The sequence below is a fragment of the Miscanthus floridulus genome, chromosome 13 (assembly GCF_019320115.1).
Source record: "Miscanthus floridulus cultivar M001 chromosome 13, ASM1932011v1, whole genome shotgun sequence".
Taxonomy (NCBI): Eukaryota; Viridiplantae; Streptophyta; class Magnoliopsida; order Poales; family Poaceae; genus Miscanthus; species Miscanthus floridulus.
This window is the reverse complement of record NC_089592.1, coordinates 46,487,680-46,508,150: the sequence shown is the minus strand read 5'-3', so window position 1 is coordinate 46,508,150 and position 20,471 is coordinate 46,487,680. Positions and strand designations below refer to the sequence as shown.

Genomic DNA, 20,471 nt, shown 5'->3' with positions numbered 1-20,471 from the left:
AGCACCTTGGTGTTGCTCTGAAGACGAGGATTCTTGTGGTGGCGCCTCTAATGGTGATGCCATCTTCTTCTACCAAACCCATCTTGGTTTTGAGTTTAATTTTGGTTTGACAAGTTAGAATTTTCTCTTATAGAAGTTTGGGGAAATGACTAACTTCCCATACTTTGCTTGAAGTGTGTCCTGCTCATAAAGACAAGGTAGAGATCAAGTGCATGGGCTCTATTGGTGGGAAAACACCAACAGAACCAAACCTTACTTATTCTTTTCTAACCATAGGCACATTGAACAAGATGAAATTGATGTTATGTGATTTGTTCAATTATAACATGGTTGATAAGATCAGAAGATTGAGCATGAATGTAGCATTTAAATACATTTGGCAGAAAGATAGAGTTGCTTAACCTATGAAAGGATTGTCTATCTTTACATAATGTATCAATCTTTACATAATTATGACTATCATCTTCCAGAAATAAGATGTGCATTTTACCTTGGAGGCAAGCATCTCAAGAACCGGTGGGAAAAATCTTCATCACTTATTTTCCCACCTAAGCTCTTAAGATCATTGACAATCACTTGTAGCCTATAGAACATTTCCGGAATGCTTTCATCATCTTTCATCTTGAACCTTGTCAACTTGTCTTTGAGGATGTATAGCTTTGCACTCTTGACCGCCGGTGTACCCTCATAAGTTTCTTCCAATCTTGTCCACACTTCATGAGCTCTCTCAAGATCTTTGATTTGCTCAAATACCTTTGGATCAATGGCATTGTAAATGGTGTTTAGAGCAATAGTGTTGCATTGGCGATTCTCTAGCTCTCTTGGGGTTAGGTTGGTAGGATCAAGCACAACAGTTGTTTTCTACCACATCCCAAACCTTCTCATTGATTCAAACCAAAAGTGTCCTCAACTTTCTTTAACAAAATCATAGGATGTGCTATTAAAGAAAGGTGGTTGCCAACATGGTTGATCATAGGTTGAGCCATTTTGACACCGAAGGTTGTTAAGCCTCAAAATACGGTGACCATGGCTCCGATACCACTTGAAAGGTCCTAAATAGATAGCGGGGGTGAATAGCCTAATAAAAAATATACAAAAACACTAGAATAATTTGGTTAGACAACTAAATGGCAATAAAGCGATTTTGCTCTTGCTCTACTAAATAGGCAAGCCACCTACCAAATATGCTAGTTGCTATAATCTCTATGTCACACAAGCTAACTAGCTATATTGCAACTACTTCTACTACTAGAGATCTAGCAAGAGAACTAATTACAACTAATTAAAACAAGCTACTCAACTAGTCAACTAGCTATTCTAGGCAACAACTATACACAATATATATGAAAGTAATGCATAAGTGATAGAGCTTTTACTGAACTGGGCAAGAGACAAATCAATCACAATATAAACAAGATGACACAATGATTTATCTTGAGGTTCACTTGCTTGGCGGTAAGTGATGGCCTATTCACTTGGTGGTTCACGCGCTAATAGGTATCACGCCTAGCCCAACACTTGGGCGCCATAAGAACCAACACAAATGAGAACACTCAACATCACGAGCAATCCACTAGAGTACCTTTTGTGAACTCCCGCGGGAAGAAGGTCAAGAACCCCTCACAATCACCTTGATCAGAACCGACAACAATCACTAATAGCCGCTCAATGATCCCACAAACTCTAGGGTGGCTAGGTGTCGACAAACACCAAGAGTAACAAGAATTTCACCAGCCCAATGCACTCTTCTAGTGCCACAAGATGCTAATTAACTAAGCAATGCACTAGAGGCTCTCTAAACTCACTCAAATAATGAAATCAAGTGTGCAAGTGAGTGGAGTGTGAACTTTAGCTCCCAATATGTTTTCTCAGCACTTAGGGGGTCCAAGAGAGTGGACAAGGCCAACCTAGGGGATATTTATAAGTCCCACCATGAAATAGAGCCATTGGCCACTTGGAGCAAATTTCAGCGTGGTCATCGAGCAGGCGGTGTCGCACTAGACAGCCTATTCGGTGACCCTAACGATCAAATTCCAAAGGCTAGTTTCAACTAGCCGTTGGTGCTAATGGCATAGGACAGCCTGTATGATGGCCCCCAGTGACAAGTGTTGGTTTTTCTTCCTCTCTAGAAAAATATGGTGGTGCACCAGACAACCTATCCGGTGACCCCATTTCATTGTCCCGTTTTTGCTAGCCTCGGGAAAAATGAGGCGATGCCCGCATCGGTGCACCAGACAAGCTATCCGGTGCCCCATTCGGTGCATACCGGACATGGTGGTGCTGCCTCCCTCACATGATCACGCTCGGCTACTATTTGGATACCTGACCAGCACACCGAACAATTGTCCAGTGCCACCCATGTGGTGACACCGACCGCCCAAACTTTCTTTTGCAAGCGTTGCTAACTCTCAAATGTTTTCACAAACATATTTAGAGCCAAGTTAGCATTTCCAAAATATTTTTCATAAACATTTTCGCTTGCCCACCTATGTGCAATAGGCCTATATGCAATGCATAGTTGTCCAACACCTAGTGCCACTAGATGACCAAATTGTCTAATAGAGCTTCCCTCTTAATAGTACGACTATTTATCCTAAATCCGATCACGCACTCTATTGCGTCTCAATCAGCAAAACAAAATTCCTATTTATACCTTTGCCTTGATCTCCATAGGGTTTTGTTTTTTCTTTCTTCTTTTTTAAGTTGGAGCACTTGATCATCATCACATGTGGCCATCTCCATCACTTGAGTGCCACCTTGCTCCATTACTTGGTGTGAACAAACCTATCTCATGTCACTTAGAGCAAAGGCTTAGTTCACTTAGGTTTCATCAATTATCCAAAACCAAACTAGGGCATTCAGAGCTCCACCTAGGAACAAGGCTAACAAAAGGTACACTTCTGTCCACTAAATTACATGTACAACAATCACTGAACAATACCCTAAACTAATGTTACCTTGATAATGTAGGAAAGAAGCTCCAACAGAAGAAGCTGGACTTTCACAAGCGAAGACAAATAAAGTATAGAAGAAGAAGGAAGACACCCCAAAGAAGAAGAAGACACTCATCAAGAAGAAGCAAAAGAAGGCTACAATCGACCCACCTACTGCTGTTGTTAGTAGCACAAGAAAGCTGGCAGTTTGAAGACTTGAGCTTCTGAGATGGTTATCTGATTAGCACTATGTTATGCTTTTGTAATAATTTAAGAACTTGTACAATATGCTAGATTCATTTGGAACTTTGTAGTTGGTATGCTAGAGTGTCATGGTTGAACTAGTGAAGTATGGCAACCTTATTGTCGTTTTATTTTTAACCTCTGTGACCCTAGAAACTTCATTGCACTATTATGTTCAGTGAAGTGTGGCAACCTAAGAACTCCTTTCTTAGTGCAAAGTCTGTGTACCTTTGTGTAATGTTGATGCTGGCCATGGAACATTTTATGTTGAATCAGTGAATTGTGCAAAATTTGTGTTCCTTGTGTACCTGGGACTTGTAATTGCCATCAATATGCACCTATGATTGAAATGGACATGTGCATAAGGTTCTCTTTGGTTCTATTTCATTGCTCTATGCACAAATCATTAAGAACTCATGTTATGTTTAGTATGGCAACTTGAGAGTTCATGTATGCGAATGTTTCCTATGATTTACATGATAAATAGGCTTACAAACAGGGACAATTAGATTTCACATTGACTTCAAATAACATTACATCGTAGCATCAAGGGCAAAAGGTGATATGATTCCAACATTACATGACAACACCACTTCCACATTTTGCACAGAACCACACCCATGACTACACCTACACAGCTGCTAATACAACATACTCCATCTTCTTCTTCTACACTTGCAGCTACAAGTTCCAAAGATCGTCCACAACATCGTCTTGCTTTTCCTTCACTTCATCTAGTTCTTCCTTCAGGTCATGATCCACGACCAACATCAACTTTAGTCAAATGGCTACTCTTCATTGAACGTAGTTGGCGATCCTCTGATCCTTGTGCTAATTTATGATGCTATTTCTCATACAATATGAAGCCACAAGTTGTTGAATCGTACTGTAGGGAATTAAACCATAGCCGCATCAATGCCATCACAAATCAAAAATTAATTTTGAAGAATAGAGTACACACCTTGATGTTCTCCGAGCACTTGATGAAGAAGTCACTATAACTATCCAATTGCTTGCTTCGAATCCTTATGAAAGGAGCACCGCATCCGGGGCACTCTACGAGGTCTGGCTAGACCAATTCGTGGAGGTCGACCCCGTCATCACTGCTCCCCTCAATGGGCTGCCCCTCATCATCCAGGATCTAGCTAGCGATGACGACAATGGCTTCACGACTCTGACGCCTAGGGTTAGGGTTACGTCGCTGTTCGGGGGGGGGGGGGGGGGGGAAGAGAGACAGAGCGAGCGGGAGGATGAAGAGAGTGCGAGCGGATCCACGTTGGTCTAGGGCTGTGGGCTCTTTGACAATGGGATGGTAGGCAAAAACATCCATACAGAAATATGTATGGCCTACATAGGCCTGTAGGTGGATCTAGGCACACGAGAAACATAAAACATGAAATTAAGAAGAGAATTGTAATGGTACCTTCCAGAAGAAGTGAATTGTAAACTTTAAAAATTGTAATGGTACCAATCAAATAATCCTAGATCTAGCGATTTTCGATGTTAAGGTGGTGTTTAAATTTAGGGAGTAAAATTTAGGGATGTCACATCGGGTGTCATATCGGGGTGTCATATGGGAGTGTTCGGATAGTAATAATAAAACAAATTACAGAAGTCCTCAGCAATCCGCGAGACGAATTTATTAAGCCTAATTAACCCGTCATTAGCACATATATTACTGTAGCATCATATTGTCAAATCATGGATTAATTAGGCTTAAAAAATTCGTCTTGCAAGTTAGTCGTAATATGTGCAATTAGTTATTTTTAGTCTATATTTAATACTCCATAAATATATCATACATGTGATGTTACGTGGAGTAAGCTTTAGGGGAGGAAAGGCAAATGTCTGTGAAAAATAGTCCCACCGAACCCCCAAATCTAAAGAAAAACGGAGGAATTCTCTGTGTGCCATTAAAAAAGATCGCAATGCCCTGTGTGTCCCTGAAAAAGTTCAGCGATCTTCAACGCCACTGCTCCAACTTTTTCATACCCTCCATACCACTTCCGTCAGTTTGGACTCTAACGCCGTCAAACTGCAGGTATGAAAAGACAAAAATGCCCTAAAGTGTAAATATGTCATTAATTTTTTAGCATCTTAACGACTTCAAATGAAAAAACTCAAAACTAGAAAGTTGTAGATCTCGTCGAGATCTATAATTTTTATATAAAAATTATTTTTATTTAATTTTACAAAAAAAATAATATGATTTTTCTAAGATATATTAATCATATCAAATCATATTTTTTTTGTGGAATTAAAAAAAATAATTTTTATATAAAAATTATAGATCTTGACGAGATCTATAACTTTTAAGTTTTGAGTTTTTTCATTTGAAGTCGTTAAGATGCTCAAAAAAATTAATGACATATTTACACTTAAGGATATTTTCGTCTTTTCACACTTGCAGTTTGACGACGTCAGATCCTAAACTAACGGAAGTGGTACGGAGGGCACGAAAAATTTAAAGCAGTGGCGCTGAAGACCGCTGAACTTTTTCAGAGACACAGGGTATTACGATTTTTTTTTTTTTTGCACACGTGGAATTGTCTCAAGAAAAACCTCCTCGGCCGGACCTAAACCATGTCCGGGAGGACCTCAACCATCTCAGGCGAAATGGCGGCCTCCGGTGAGGGCGCGTCGCTGCTGTCTCCGGCGGGCGGGGAGGATGCGCACCGCCGCCGCGTGAGCTATTTCTACGAGCCGTCGATCGGTGACTACTACTACGGGCAAGGTCACCCGATGAAGCCCCACCGCATCCGCATGGCGCACTCGCTGGTGGTCCACTACGGCCTCCACCGCCTCCTCGAGCTCTCCCGCCCCTACCCGGCCTCTGAGGCCGACATCCGCCGCTTCCACTCCGACGACTACGTCGCCTTCCTCGCGTCCGCCACCGGAAACCCTGGTGTCCTCGACCCGCGCGCCGTTAAGCGCTTCAACGTCGGTGAGGACTGCCCCGTGTTCGACGGTCTCTTCCCCTTCTGCCAGGCCTCCGCGGGGGGAAGCATCGGCGCCGCCGTCAAGCTCAACCGCGGGGATGCCGACATCACCGTCAACTGGGCTGGCGGCCTCCACCACGCCAAGAAGAGCGAGGCCTCCGGGTTCTGCTACGTCAACGACATCGTCCTCGCCATCCTCGAGCTCCTCAAGTTCCACAGGGTTCGTGTGCTGATTTAACTTTTACTACTTTATTACATTTAAATGTTTGGATACTTGGCTTTGTTTTCAGAGGAGAGAGTTTATTAGATTGATTGCTGGACTTAGATGTGAATTTTTAGTGATTTTTTGATCGGTTCATGTGATTGTTGGGCATTTGTGATTCTTGTGAGTGGATGAGTAGGGCACTGATCTGGAGATTGCTTTGAGTTTCACAGGGGCAACAGATTTTGCATTCCCAATTCAGTAACCACTTAGGTTATAGGGGCGCTAATCTAAACTCTTGGCTTTGGTTGTTCAACTTCCATCATTGGAGGGGAGGGTTTATTAGGTTCATTACTAGATTTGGATATTGAATTTAATGGTTTCTAATGGCGTTGTTGTTAGGGTTTGGGGATTTGTGGGTAGTAGGGCGCCTTCGAGTTTTGCAGGGCAAAATTTTGTTTGTCATGATGCCCAATTCAGAGACCCATGCTGATTAATTTGTATACTATTTGTTTCCTACCAGTGAAACTACGAATTTTAAGGAACTGTTGTAATGCATTTCAGGAAGTTTGGTTGTCCTATGTGTAGATGTTTATTGCTTTATGCTATTAGAGCCTGGTATGTGTATGCAGCTGCACATATTTAACTTTGACTGCCTTCTTTTTGTAATTTTAGATTGTCTATGTGAGAATATACTGGTGATCATCATATATATTTTTTTTGTATTTAAAAACATCTTAAAAGGGAAATGACAAGTGGAAGTTGTTGCTGTCATTACTCTCTAAACAGCACTGCCTTGTTGCTAGTACAAACGGTTTCTTGCAGCTTTTGCTGCTGCCTCCTAAAGGTTGTTTTAGTTTTTTTCCACCATGGACCAACCGGCACCAAAAACTCACCGAGATATCCAAACAGTTTAACCAGACGACAACGCCACCGGAATTGAAAACGTATTTAACTACTACCAACGCTGCTATGCATATTACACCGGAGTTGTTTTAGTTGTTCTGGTTGGCGTTTTTTTGAGTTTCAGTCACGTGTGTTCCTTGAACATGTAAGGTGTGGTGTGAATTTGTCTCTTGTTTGGGATGGTTTGGACATGTCCAACGGAGACCTCCAGAAGCACCGGTGCGTAGTGGAATCCTAAGCCAGGATAGTAACGTGAAGAGAGGTAGAGGAAGACCGAAGTTGACTTGGGTAGAGGCAATAAAAGGAGATTTGAAAGGTTGGAATATACCCAAAGACTTAGCCTTAGATAGGAGTGCTTGGAAAACAGCTATTCACGTGCCTGAACCTTGATTGCTTCTGCTGGGTTTCAACTCTAACCTACCCCAACTTGTTTGGGACTTAAAGGCTTTGTTGTTGTTGTTGTTGTTGTAAATATTTTCTCTACTTCTTAAAGCAATGATATGAAGTCCTCCTGCGTATTCGAGAAAAAAACACTGCCCTGTTGCCAAAGAAAGTCATTTCTACTTCTTTTGTTGAAACCATGTCTACTATCACATGCCTAGTTATTCTGTACCTAATGTGAATTAATGTCAGGTCTTATATTTTATCAGTGCATGCTTACTTGTGTTCTGCAGATGGCTTCTCCTTGAGATGGCAATTTTTTTTATCGGATTTGATGCTTTGGAACTTGGAAACACCATTTTTGGTAAAGGGATGTGTATTTCAGATGAGTACATGGTGAATGTGGTTCCCCCCAGGATCTAATTCTAACAATAGAAAGATGTGTTTGTTGATATTTAACATGGATATCATTACTGTTTCTTGGATTAATGGAGTTGATTTTTTGTCAGTGGATATGCATGGAATTTTTTTTTTCCAAAACATGCTATTGCTCGTGAGATGGACGTCAATTTATGTTATTGTTTCAAGCATTGATGTTCATTGTCAGTGGAGTAGGGTGTTGATCTGGAGATTACTTTGTAGTTAACAGGGGCAACATAATTTTGCTTGTCTTCATGCCCAATCAAGCGAATGTTTCCACTATTGGGGCTAATCTGGACTCTTTGCTTGGGTTGTAGTGTTATATCACTTGAGGAAAGAGTTTATTTTGTCGCTTGCTAGATTTAGATGCAAATGTTCAATTGTTTTTGATAGATGGATGTAACTGTTTGAAGCATCGATGTTGGGGTTTGTTTTTTGATGAGTGATCCCCAAGAATTGGAATTGCTTTGATTTTCAGAGGGGCAAGAGAATTTCGTTTGTCGTGATGCCCAATTTGGTGACCACTGCCATTATAGGCGCTGTTGTGTGAAAGTAACCCATGGGATAATTTTTATTCGAGTTGTTTGTTTCCACTGAAGCTAGGAGTTCCAAGGAACTGTGCAATGGTGTGTTTCTGCCATTTTGAATTGTCGTATGTGGATATGTTTATTTTATGCTATTAGTGAGGGCCTGGCCCAGTATGTGTGTATAACCTTGCGTGTTTAACTTGACCACATTCTGTGTGATTTTAGACTGCCTCTGGTCATCACAACTTTATTTGGATTTGTAGCCATCTTAAAAGGTAAACGACAAGTTGAAGTTTCTTTGGTTACTCTGCTATTGTATTCAAAACTGTCCTTTGGCCAGAGCGCCAAAGAGAGCAGTTTGTACTTCTTTTTTTGAAAGTTGAAACTATTATTTTGTGGAGCCTAATTTGAACAAACTCAGGTCTTATATTTATTCATTGCATGCTCTGTTCTGTCTGCTGATGGCTTATCCTTGAGATGGCAGAAGATATATTCAAATTTTATGCTTTGTAACTTCGAAGCGCCAATTTTGGTATAGTGGTGTATATTACTGTTATGGCAAGTGGAGCGGGCCCAGGGCCCACGCGGTACTGTAGCACGCGGTACTGTAGCGCGTGGACAGATTAGATTAGATTAGATTGGTTTGGTTTGTTAGGAAAGAGATATGTTAGATTAATTCGGTTAGGATATTTCCTTAGGGGTCAAGTTAGTCATCTTTATAAAAAGAGAACCCTGTATCAGTTATAGTGAAGCAGAAACAATCTAATTGTTTCCGGCTTCCCTAGGCGCCGGGAGTTCTTAACCCTAGCCGCCTCCTGATGTTGTCTCGTGTGAACAGTACCCGCAGGTACTGTAGCTCCGTCGCCGCCTCTCCCTCTCAATCCTAGCAGCCACATAACATCTGGTATCAGAGATGCCAGGAGTCGAGCCTACTTCCGTTTCCGCCGCCGCGTCAACCACCATCGCCGCCGTGCCCATCTCCACGCCGTCTGGCGCACCTGCACGATCTGTGCCGGACATGTTCCCCGCCACGACAATCCCGGTGGCTGCGATCCACAATCTCATGATCGCTGCCTACGACCTCCAGGCTCCAGCGCCAGCTAGTTGATCTGGCTACTCGGCTCGGCCAGGTGGAGAACCGGACGCCGGACCTTAGTCCCCATCGCCCAGACGAGTTGGCGCGCTGGCCATGTCACGCCACCGTTGATGAGGTCCAGGAGGTCGTTCCGGCTCGGCTGGCGTCTGCTAGCCAGCACTCGCCACACCAGCAAGCGCACCTTCCCACCAGCGGGCTCTTTGATCATGACCGCGTCGACGTCGAGCTACCTGAACTGGAGGATCCTCAGTGCACCATGAGCTTGGCACGCGGTCTGGAGCGACACGGCCAGGCTGTGCGACCACCATCAGAGCAAGGTGTTCGCACCAACAAGCCGGCGGTTCGTTCTCTGCCACCAACCGTCACGCCTCCCAGCTCGGCGCAACCGCCCATGGCGATCTCGCCGGCATCGCCACCACCACTGCGCCCGTTCCGCTGTCGGTCCTCTGCGGAGCTCGCGGAACGTCGCCGCCACTTCAAAGCGCCATCGGTTGCTTGGAGTACGCCTCCAGCCCAGCCCCGCTCTGCTGCACCCATAGCGGGGGTGGATGCTCGTGGAGGGCACCATCGACTCCACGTGCAGGCGCTCCATGGATTCGACCCGGGCGGATTCGATTCCAGGCAGCCAAGTTTGGCACCTCAAGGAGGAAGCAGGTCTGCCATGGCGATCTTCTCTAGACCGCAAGGTCTTCTGCTCCAGCAATCGCCACAGCTCGAGGACGATCTGTCTTCGAGGGGCGGAGTAGTGTTATGGCAAGCGGAGCGGGCCCAGGGCCCATGCGGTACTGTAGCACGCGGTAGTGTAGCGCGTGGACAGATTAGATTAGATTGGTTTGGTTTGTTAGGAAAGAGATATGTTAGATTGATTCGGTTAGGATATTTCCTTAGGGGTCAAGTTAGTCATCTCTATAAAAAGAGAACCATGTATCAGTTATAGTCAAGCAGAAACAATCTAATTGTTTCCGGCTTCCCCTGGGAGCCAGGAGTTCTTAACCCTAGCCGCCTCCTGCTGTTGTCTCGCGTGAACAGTACCCGCGGGTACTGTAGCTCCGTCGCCTTCTCTCCCTCTCAATCCTAGCAGCCACATAACAATTACAGATTTAATAAACGGTGAATGTGATCCCCCAGGGAATCTAATTCTAACAATAGAAATATATGTTTGCTGATACTAAATGACTTGGATGTCATTCACATTTCTTGGACGTAGTTTTACTTTTATCAGTCTATATGCATGAAATGATTTTTGGGACATGCTTATTGCTGATCAGGGTGGATATTTTGACCATTTTAAGTGCGAGATAGATGCCTCTCATATTGTGGTTTTTGCTTTTAAACTGTAAACACTATGCTGGTGACTGGTTTATGATTCTAATCCATCATTTCAATCTGTTTCTTGTAAATACATATTTCATCCAGTTTTCTGCCACTTTGAGTGCTGCAAGACGATTCTGTTCTGTTTAAGTATATGTTTCCTGATGAAATATCCTCACTCATTTATGCATACTGTAAGCATTTTTAGATAAATACTACTAATATAATTGAAGGGATTGTCGACAAATATGATAGTTAAGAAACAATCAGGTTTCCTTCTTATATGCTTCTTGTCAACGTTTTCTTCAGTCTATAAAATATTTTAGCATTCATACACACTATGCCACATATGTACATTGATTATATAATTCTGATGGCTATGATGTCTCTTTGTTCCAGCGTGTGCTATATGTAGACATTGATGTCCACCATGGAGATGGCGTGGAGGAGGCCTTCTTCACTACAAACCGAGTCATGACGGTTTCCTTTCACAAGTATGGGGATTTTTTCCCTGGTACTGGACATATCACTGACGTTGGGGCGGCCGAAGGGAAGCATTATGCGCTGAATGTTCCCCTGAGTGATGGTATCGATGATGCAACCTTTCGTGATCTGTTCCAATGCATCATTAAGAAAGTTATGGAGGTTTATCAGCCAGACGTGGTTGTCCTCCAATGCGGAGCGGACTCTTTGGCTGGAGACAGGCTAGGTTGCTTCAACCTGTCTGTGAAGGGTCATGCTGACTGCCTCCGCTTTCTTAGGTCGTACAATGTTCCTATGATGGTTTTAGGTGGTGGAGGTTACACCATCAGAAACGTTGCACGCTGCTGGTGCTACGAGGTATTGTTTTTCTGTCTTATTCCAAATTCAGCTGAATGTGGTAGGTGTGTTCAAATTTATCACTTGCCAGTGCTGATAGAATTGGGTTGTAATGCAGACCGCAGTTGCTGTTGGAGTTGAACCTGATAACAAGCTGCCATACAATGATTACTATGAATACTTCGGCCCCGATTATACTCTTCATATACAACCAAAAAGTGTTGAAAACCAGAATACTACAAAGGACTTGGAGAACATAAAGTAAGTGTACTGTTTGCTGTCAGTATGACATTCATTTGTTGTAACTTGTTCCAGATGCTTCGTTGTTGAGCACTTGGAATGTAATGTTTTGTCATGTGGGGCAAGACATTCACCCACAGAGCAAAGATGGCAAGCGCAGCGAATCAGGAAAGTGGCTAGATTGGCGCCAAATTGAGGGCAATCCTGGTGCATCATTAGCTGGTGCTAATTTATAAGCTTAGCAAGAGTAATTGGGAGATAATTAAGGGGTGATTGGGCTGCCTAATGGCTATGTATTCAGTGAGCTACCTGAGAATTATCAAGCAAAGCAACTGAATTGTTGCTGGGCTTCTCCCTGCATCTGTCTCACTCACGCTTCCTCACGCATGCCCTCACCGCGCCCACTCACCACCGGTGGTTCAAGCCCCGGCCACCGGTCTCATACCCCTATGCCCTCCGTAGTTGCCGTAGGATCCTCGATCCTATCAATCTGGTATTGCCAGGCTCCGATGGCGGCGACAAGCAGCCGAAGGGCCCTCCCGTGCCGCTGCCTGACGCCACGGCGAAGGCCCTGGCAGACCTAGCGAAGCAGATGGTTGCCAGTGGCTATGGGATGACGACCTTCTCCTTCCCACGTCTACCTTCACCACCCCGGGTGCCTCTGCTTTTGGGTAGGGTGCGGTGTTTCTATCCGCGGCGGACGCGATGTTTCTGTCTGGGGGCCGTCAGCGCCAATCGGCTGGCCGAACTGGCTCGGCTACCGTTCCTCTCCACGGCCCAGGAGTATACCGAGCACTTCAATGCGCTGCTCTGCTATACTTCGAACATGGCGCCTGCCCGAAGGCCGAGTTGTTCATGGGAGGTCATGCGGAGCACATCCGGATCGATGTCGAACTCCGGGAGCCAAGGGACCTTCAGTCGACAATGCAACTTGGCCGAGTGTATGAGCTCCGGGCCGAGGCCATGACACCGGTATCAGCCCAGCGCGCCATGCACCTTCCGCCTGTTTCCGGCCCCCCCCCCCCCCCCCCCCCCCCCCCCCCCCCCGTCGTGCCCCACTGTAGGTGCCTCGGTTGCCCCAGCTACAGGCGCCCAGGCAGCACCGACCACCGTGCAGGCGCGCCCAGGCCTTCCGCCGCCTCTCCCTGGCTGAGATGGCCAAGCGTCACCACCAAGGGCTTTGTTACAACTGTGATGAGCCGTATGTGCGTGGCCACAGGTGCTAGCGCCTGTTCTTTCTGGAGGCCTCAGACTACATCAACGACGACGCGGTTGAGAACGTGGCTGCTGTGCTGGCAGCCGAGGACGTCGCCAACCAGCCCGTAATGTCCCTCCACGCGATCACCAGCATCCGCATGGAGGACACCATGCATCTCTACATCCACGTCCGTAGCCACCGCCTCCTTGCGTCGCTTGACTCTGACTCCACACGCAACTTCATCAATGCCAGGGTCATGCGCCGCCTCCAGTTGGTCACTTCGTCCAGTGCCAACATGCGGGCAACCGTGGCCAACGGTGACCTCGTCGCTCGCAACGTCGCCATGAGCTTCGACCGTGAGGACTTCTCCTTTAGCTGCTACAACATCGATTTGGGCGGCTTCGACTTCGACCTTGTCCTGCGGACTCTGGGCCCCATTCTGTGGGACTGAGGACCAATGCCGGGCATTCTTGTGAGACAACCACCGCATCTTCTGGAAGGGGGTGGGCTCCCCCGTGAGGACGTCCAACAGTCGGCTGTCCGCACCATCGTCCGGGCACCACAACAACCACTACTGGACCGCCTCCTACAACAGTACAGCGCGGTCTTCGTGGAGCCCCGCGGCCTTCCACTGGCGCGCCCCTACGACTGCCGCATCCACAGCACCGGTGGCCGTTCGCCCCTACCGCTACCCCCAGCTGCAGAAGGGCGAGCTGGAGCCCCAGTGCGCCAGAATGCTAGAGCACATCGGGCAGGTGGCCTTTCGTCTTCAACTGCCGGAGGGTGCCAAGCTCTACGACGTCTTCCACGTCGTGCTTCTCAAGCCTTACCGTGGCACCCTCTGTCCACACCACAACCGGTGCCGCCCACTGACGACGGCCGTCTGCAACCCGCCTCGGAGTGCGTCCTGACTCCTGAGCGCCCAACCCCTGGGTGTCTGGCACGTTTTGGTGTAGTGGCATGCATGGCCCTCGATGACGCTACTTGGGAACAGCTGCCGAACTTCAAGGAGGTCTACCCCGACGTCCAGCTCGAGGATGAGCTGTTTGCGGAGGTGGGGAGAGAGGTCATGTGGGGCAAGACATTCAGCCGCAGAGCAAAGATGGCAAGCACAGCAAATCAGGAAAGTGGCTAGATTGGTGCCAAATCGAGGGCAATCCTGGGCGCATCATTAGCTGGTGCTAATTTAGAAGCTTAGCAAGAGCGATTGGGAGATAATTAAGGAGTGATTGGGCTGCCTAATGGCTGTATTCCGTGAGCTACCCTGAGAATAATCAAGAAAAGCAACAGAATTGTTGCTGGACTTCTCCCTGCATCTCTCTCTCACTCTCGCTCCCTCACGGCGCCCACCGCCGCCGGGTGTTCAAGCCCTGTCCACCGGTCTCTTACCCTACACCCTCCACAATCACCGTAGGATCCTCGATCCTATCATGTTTGTATATGTTTTTTTTCTTATTATGCATTTCATTGAGAATTCAGAGTTTCTATATTCTGCATGTAATTGCTTCATCATTACCATGAATGGTAGAATTTCCCTGTGATCTACGCCTCCTGAGAAATTCTCTCTTCTGTTGTATGGATTGATGTTACATCAGTTCATTTACATGTTCTTACAATTCCATTTCTCAATGGTGCATCATCTGGACACCTATATTGGACACTATGCATGTCTTCCTGCCTGTGTACATTCCCTGACTGCAGGTTAACCTTTCTATTCGAATCTGCAGGAACATGATATTGGAGAATCTGTCAAAGATAGAACATGTTTCCAGCACTCAATTCCATGACAGGCCATCAGACCCTGAAGCTCCAGAGGAGGTTTCTCTCGTGCCATTGTCAATTCCTTGTTTCTCTTTGCATTTTTCTTGTTTGCCCATTTGAGTATTTTGCATTGTAGAAAGAGGAGGACATGGACAAGAGGCCACCTCAGCGCAGCAGATTATGGAGCGGAGGAGCTTATGACTCTGATACAGAGGATCCTGACAACCTTAAAAGTGAGAGCGGAGACGTAACTGCCAACTTGCAGATGAAGGTTGGCCCTTCTACCACTGCACAACATATATTTCTTGGCTCATAAAATTGTTACGGGTAGTGGATACTGTCACTAGCCATGCCCATTCCTTGTTGATGCTGTGGAAGTCTCAGTTAGTTTGTAAACAGTTACTATTTTAGGGTTTTCTTGAAACAGTATTAGCTAATGTCAAGAATATAGAATGAACCGAAGCCGAGTGTTTCTGAGCATGTTATGGCCAAATCTTATTTGTAATCAACACTTTGTCCAGAAAATTCTGTCGTCTAAACTCAAAAGCTCAATTTTGTTGCAGGATGAACCAAAAAATGATCTGTAGAAGTTTCGGAAGTGCCCGTGTTACTGAGTGGTCAATGGGATGGTCGACATGCATGCTGAAGAGCGGGGACGCATCTGAACCTGTCTGTGCTGATATCGGCCCCTGTGCCAATTTAACACACTGAATGTTTTTCCTGCGTGTTGGTAACTAGATCTGGCCATCCGGCGCGTCCCAAACTATTGAGCTGGAGAAGCGAACTGACTATGCCCGCATGAGTTACTGTAGCATGCCTGTAATCATTAGTCCATTAAATTCTTAAACTTTTGTTGTCTGTGATGGTTCAGAGCTGTATTGCTCTTTCTTTGATGGATTGATACCGTATTTGGTCATGTGATTGACCTGCAGCTGCAGGAATGGTTACTGTTGGTGAGGATGGGGATTGGGGCGTGCCTGCAGGACGTTGATCCAACTTCTGCACGAACAAAGGGAGGCCCCACCTTTTAACTAGGAGAATACCCGGCGCGTTGCAGCGGGGTTCAAGATAATTTAAAAAAAATAGACTATTTATATTTATAGTTAAATAAATGAAACTATCTTAAATTAGTTTTGGTGAATGATTTGACATATCGATGTTGATAGCTAAATGCATGTTAGTGGATGAAGAGATAATTATTATAATTACATGTGTTAGTTGTTTATAATTGTAAGTTCTAGTAGATTGTTGACGTGGATAGCTTGTATGTTGAGAGAAATCTAGTAGATTATTGATGAGGATAGCTTACATGTTAAGAGAAATTTTTAATGGGGTTTAACTTTATAAGATTTGGCCATCCTCGCCATCCCTCTCCCGGCCGTGGAGATGTACCTGGACAGTGACACTGGCATACTGAATTACAGTACAACGTCGAGACTGGCCTGATTTTTTTTCTATATTTTCAAATTCTATTTTTTTTGGTAAAAGTGTGTCAAAATCTAATATTGCAAAACAATACTATTGTTGTCGATTGAAGCGACGGGAACTATATATTGCTGGTTGAACTGGTGGAATATTAGTTACTGCCGTTTCAATTGACAAAATTTATTTTAAATTCTTATTTTTTGTAAAAATATTTGTCTAAATCGAAAGATTGCAAAACTAAACTACTCTCGCGATCGAAGCGACAGAAAGTAACTGGTGGAATATTAGTTACTGCCGTTTCAAAAAAAAAAAATTCTATCAGCTCATCTTAAAAAAATCATAATTTTTATATATGAACTCGGAAGACTAAAGTTTATACGAGAGTTATTATAGAAAAAAAGATCTATAACTTTTTAGTTCATCACCTTATTTGAGATCATTTTAATACCTAAAAAATTTGATAAAATATTAGGATGTGTATTTGTAGATCTGAACATTGAATCGGTTATTTATGTATCAAGATGGTTTTATATGAAAATATTGTAAACTACAAAATTATAGATCTCTTGGGTATCTATAATATATGTATAAATGTTGTGTTATGTGAAGAAGTGATGAGTTTTTCTAAAATATGTTGCACTAGCTAGTGGATAAATCGAGGCAATTATTCACACCCTTACATAGCACATCTTCGAAGTTTTACATTTTTTTTAACATAGTCACGTATGAAGATAATATATATATAAGAATTGTATTTAATGGTGAAATATGTAACCTTTTATGCACAACATTTTCTTTCGAAGCCATCTTGGTACCAAAATAACCAATATAACGTTTAAATCTATAAAAGTTAAATGCACCATAGGTCCATTAGCTATTGCCTATGTGTCAACTTGGTACATAAACTTTGAAAGTGGAGCTTCGAGTTCTAGAAATTTTTAAGTGGTTCACTAGAGATCCATATCCCTTTGTTTTGCATTTAGATCTGACGTGACCAGTGTTATCCTAAACGTTAAACGGTAAACAGTCGGTCACCAACCGTTTAGCTCATTATTCGGGCAAAACGGGTGTTTAAACGAGAAAAACGGCCGTTTAAACGATCAAAACAACCGATTAAATGGAAACGGTATACCACCGTATAGCGTTTAAACGGTGCGTAAACGGGCTAAACGCCGTTTAGGTGAACAGTGGACGTGACGTGTACACTCAGCAGCCAATGCCGCGTGTAAATTGTAATTAGCCCCGTCTCTCTCTTTTCTCTCTCCTGTTTAGCCCCACCCATGGTACACATCAAAAAGTTATAATTGGCTGCTGAGTGTACATGCCGAACCAAGGGTTATGGATCTCCAATGAATCACTTAAAAAGTTTAAGGACTCAAAACTTCACTTTCATAGTTCATGGACCTAGTTGATACACATGCAATAGTTGATGGACGTATGATGCATTTAACTCAATCTACGAATACAGATATAAACATTATATTAATTTTTAGGTATCATAAAGATCTCAAAATGAAAAAGTCATCACAAACTATAAATTTTTAGACTTTTTCCTACAAATTTGTAATAAAATTTTCTTCATCCGACTTCACATATAAAGTTATGATTTTTTAAGACGAGCTGGCACGAAAAAATTCCGCCAAATGATATATGGCGGTAACAAATATACCGCTTCAGTTGTCGACAGTAACATAGCTTTTGCAATTTTTTATTTACGAATTTTAAAATATAAGAATAAAAAGCTCCCCCACGTGCTACGGCTAGGGATGAAAACGGTACAGATATTTTCCGACCGTATTCGAAACCGAATCCGTTTAGAGGGGTCGAGATCTGTCCGTATCCGAGTCCGGATATCCAACATCCGATCCGTATCCGTATCTGAATACTCAAATCGCATATATTATGATCACTACTGGAAAACTGGACTTTATCGAGTGCCTGAGACTTTGCCGAGTGCTTTTTATCGGGGCACTCGGCAAAGCAATATTTGCCGAGTGCCGCACTCGGCAAAGCAATATTTTGCCGAGTGCCGCACTTGGCAAAATAAAGCACTCGGCAAAGGTGGCTTTGCCAAGTGCCAGGCACTCGGTAAAGCCTGGCTCTCGGCAAAACTGGGCTTTGCCGAGTGCCGCGGCACTCGGCAAAAGGTGGCCGGCCCGTGACGACGGCCACCTGCCGTCAGATTTTGCCGAGTGCCTAACGACTAGCACTCGGCAAATTTTTTTTATTTTTAAAAACTTATTTTGCCGAGTGCCAGCTCCAGGCACTCGACAAATTTTTTTTATTTTTTAAAAACATATTTTGCCGAGTGTAAGCCTTAGGCACTCGGCAAATTTTTTTTAATTTTTAAAACTTATTTTGCCGAGTGCCAGCGTCAGGCACTCGGCAAATTTTTTTTTTATTTTTGAAAATCAACTTTGCCGAGTGCCGCATGGGCCGGCACTCGGCAAAGCCCACTTTGCCGAGTGCCCCCCGTGGCACTCGGCAAAATATATTTTTTTTATTTTGGGCCTAAAATTTTTTCTGGGGCCTTGTGACAGTATTTCAAACTCTATTTTAAAATTTGGGGCAATTTTGACTTTTTTTTTAATATATTTCATTAGTTTATTTCGTCGAATTTTTCGGGATACTTCAAATTTGAACTGCAGGTACATGGAATAATGGACTTTGGTCATCCAAAAATTGATACTCGTGATATTTATGATATGTTTAGGCCGTATCCAGGAATTCACATGAAATCTCGAGCATCTCGTTGACGTAACATGTCGAGGTACTTGCTGGAAATGTGATTTTAAATTATATAAAATGCAAACGAAGTCCGAAAATCACGAAACTTGTCGAGGCATCGTGTTATCGCATGTGGAGGCTGTGATAAAAAATTAACAAGGTTTCGAGTAAGTTGTGATATCGGATGCCAAAAACCCAGACATCTCCACATGTGATCATATGTCGAGATGTTCTGATTTGTAAGCATCGTACGTGACAACGTGCACCAAACCTTCTCAAATTTTTATCATAGCCTCCACATACGATATCACGACATCTCAACAAGTTTCATGATTTTTCGGACTTCGTTTGCTTTTTATAGAATTTAAAAACACTTCGCACGCAAGTTCGCGGTCATGTTTCGTTAACAATATGTCCAAAAATTTGGGTCCGCTCCTGGATACGGCCTCACACTACACTCAGTAACATGACTATCATTTTGTCGATGTTTCACCATCGATAGCCTGCCACGGGGGTACCCGGGGTAGTATGTTCGGGCTTCGGCGTATGCTGAACTCGACGGTAAACGCAAGAGACAGTTGATTTATCTTGGTTCAGGCCCTCGATCGTAGATCGAGTAATAACCTTACGTCCAGTCGGCGTTAGCCTTTGTGTTGGATTGATTGTGATATGTTGTGTTGTACAATTGTCGCCCCTTCTCTCAGGAGCCCTGCCCTCCTTTATATAGTCAGGAGGTCAGAGTCCTAGTCGGTTTACAATGAGATTTCCTAGTAGGATTACTTAATAGTTCTACTTCTAAGATTACATGGGAAGAATCCTAGTTGGACTAGATCTTCTCTCTCCCTTGCGGGGTATCCTGTGGGTCCCGCATCGACAAGCCCCCGAGCACTTCATGGTTGAGCTCTAAAAGTCTCGCTTTGCTCCTTCAAGTCTTGTTGAGTAGGAACAAAATGTCATCCGAGTGCTTTCTGGAGTGAAACCTTGTAGCGCTTCTTGGGATCTTTGAGTGGTGAGTGCTTTTTGAAGAAAAAGTACATCCATCTGGTTGTAGCCCCCGAGCCTCTTGCTATTTGGAACAAGGAGCTGGAGGATCTTGTCTTTGAAGTTGCTCTGATTGTTCGTTGAAGTTTTATCAAAAAGAACTCGAATATGGCTCGTTCCGGGTTCTTTTTGTCGTAATGTCTTGAAGTGGTCTGCGTTGAGAAAGTCTTTTGGTGACGTGCGCTTTTTCGAAGAAAAAGTGCACTCACTGAGTGTAGCCCCCGAGCCTCTTGCTATTTGGAACAAAAAGTTGGAGGGTCTTGATCCTTTATGTTGTTTGAAAATTTGTGTTCTTAAGTAGT

At 44.1% G+C, this 20,471-nt stretch overlaps 1 protein-coding gene across 1 annotated transcript; it reads left to right on the top strand.

Moving 5' to 3' along the window:
* The first annotated feature begins 5,744 nt into the window (after positions 1-5,744).
* On the top strand, positions 5,745-15,895 carry LOC136499274 (histone deacetylase 6-like). Its single transcript, XM_066494989.1, has 6 exons — positions 5,745-6,335; positions 11,358-11,798; positions 11,896-12,038; positions 14,943-15,033; positions 15,113-15,247; positions 15,540-15,895. The coding sequence occupies exons 1-6, from the start codon at positions 5,760-5,762 to the stop codon at positions 15,561-15,563; spliced, it is 1,410 nt and encodes a 469-aa protein (XP_066351086.1). The 5' UTR covers positions 5,745-5,759; the 3' UTR covers positions 15,564-15,895.
* The last annotated feature ends 4,576 nt before the right edge of the window (positions 15,896-20,471 follow it).

Bases quoted from the DNA above. Each gene is read 5' to 3' on its own strand.
- LOC136499274 (XM_066494989.1), top strand. From the start codon at position 5,760: ATGTCCGGGAGGACCTCAACCATCTCAGGCGAAATGGCGGCCTCCGGT. The intron at 12,039-14,942 runs GTAAGTGTACTG...TCGAATCTGCAG, and splicing joins AAGGACTTGGAGAACATAAA to GAACATGATATTGGAGAATC. The intron at 15,034-15,112 runs GTTTCTCTCGTG...TTTGCATTGTAG, and splicing joins ACCCTGAAGCTCCAGAGGAG to AAAGAGGAGGACATGGACAA.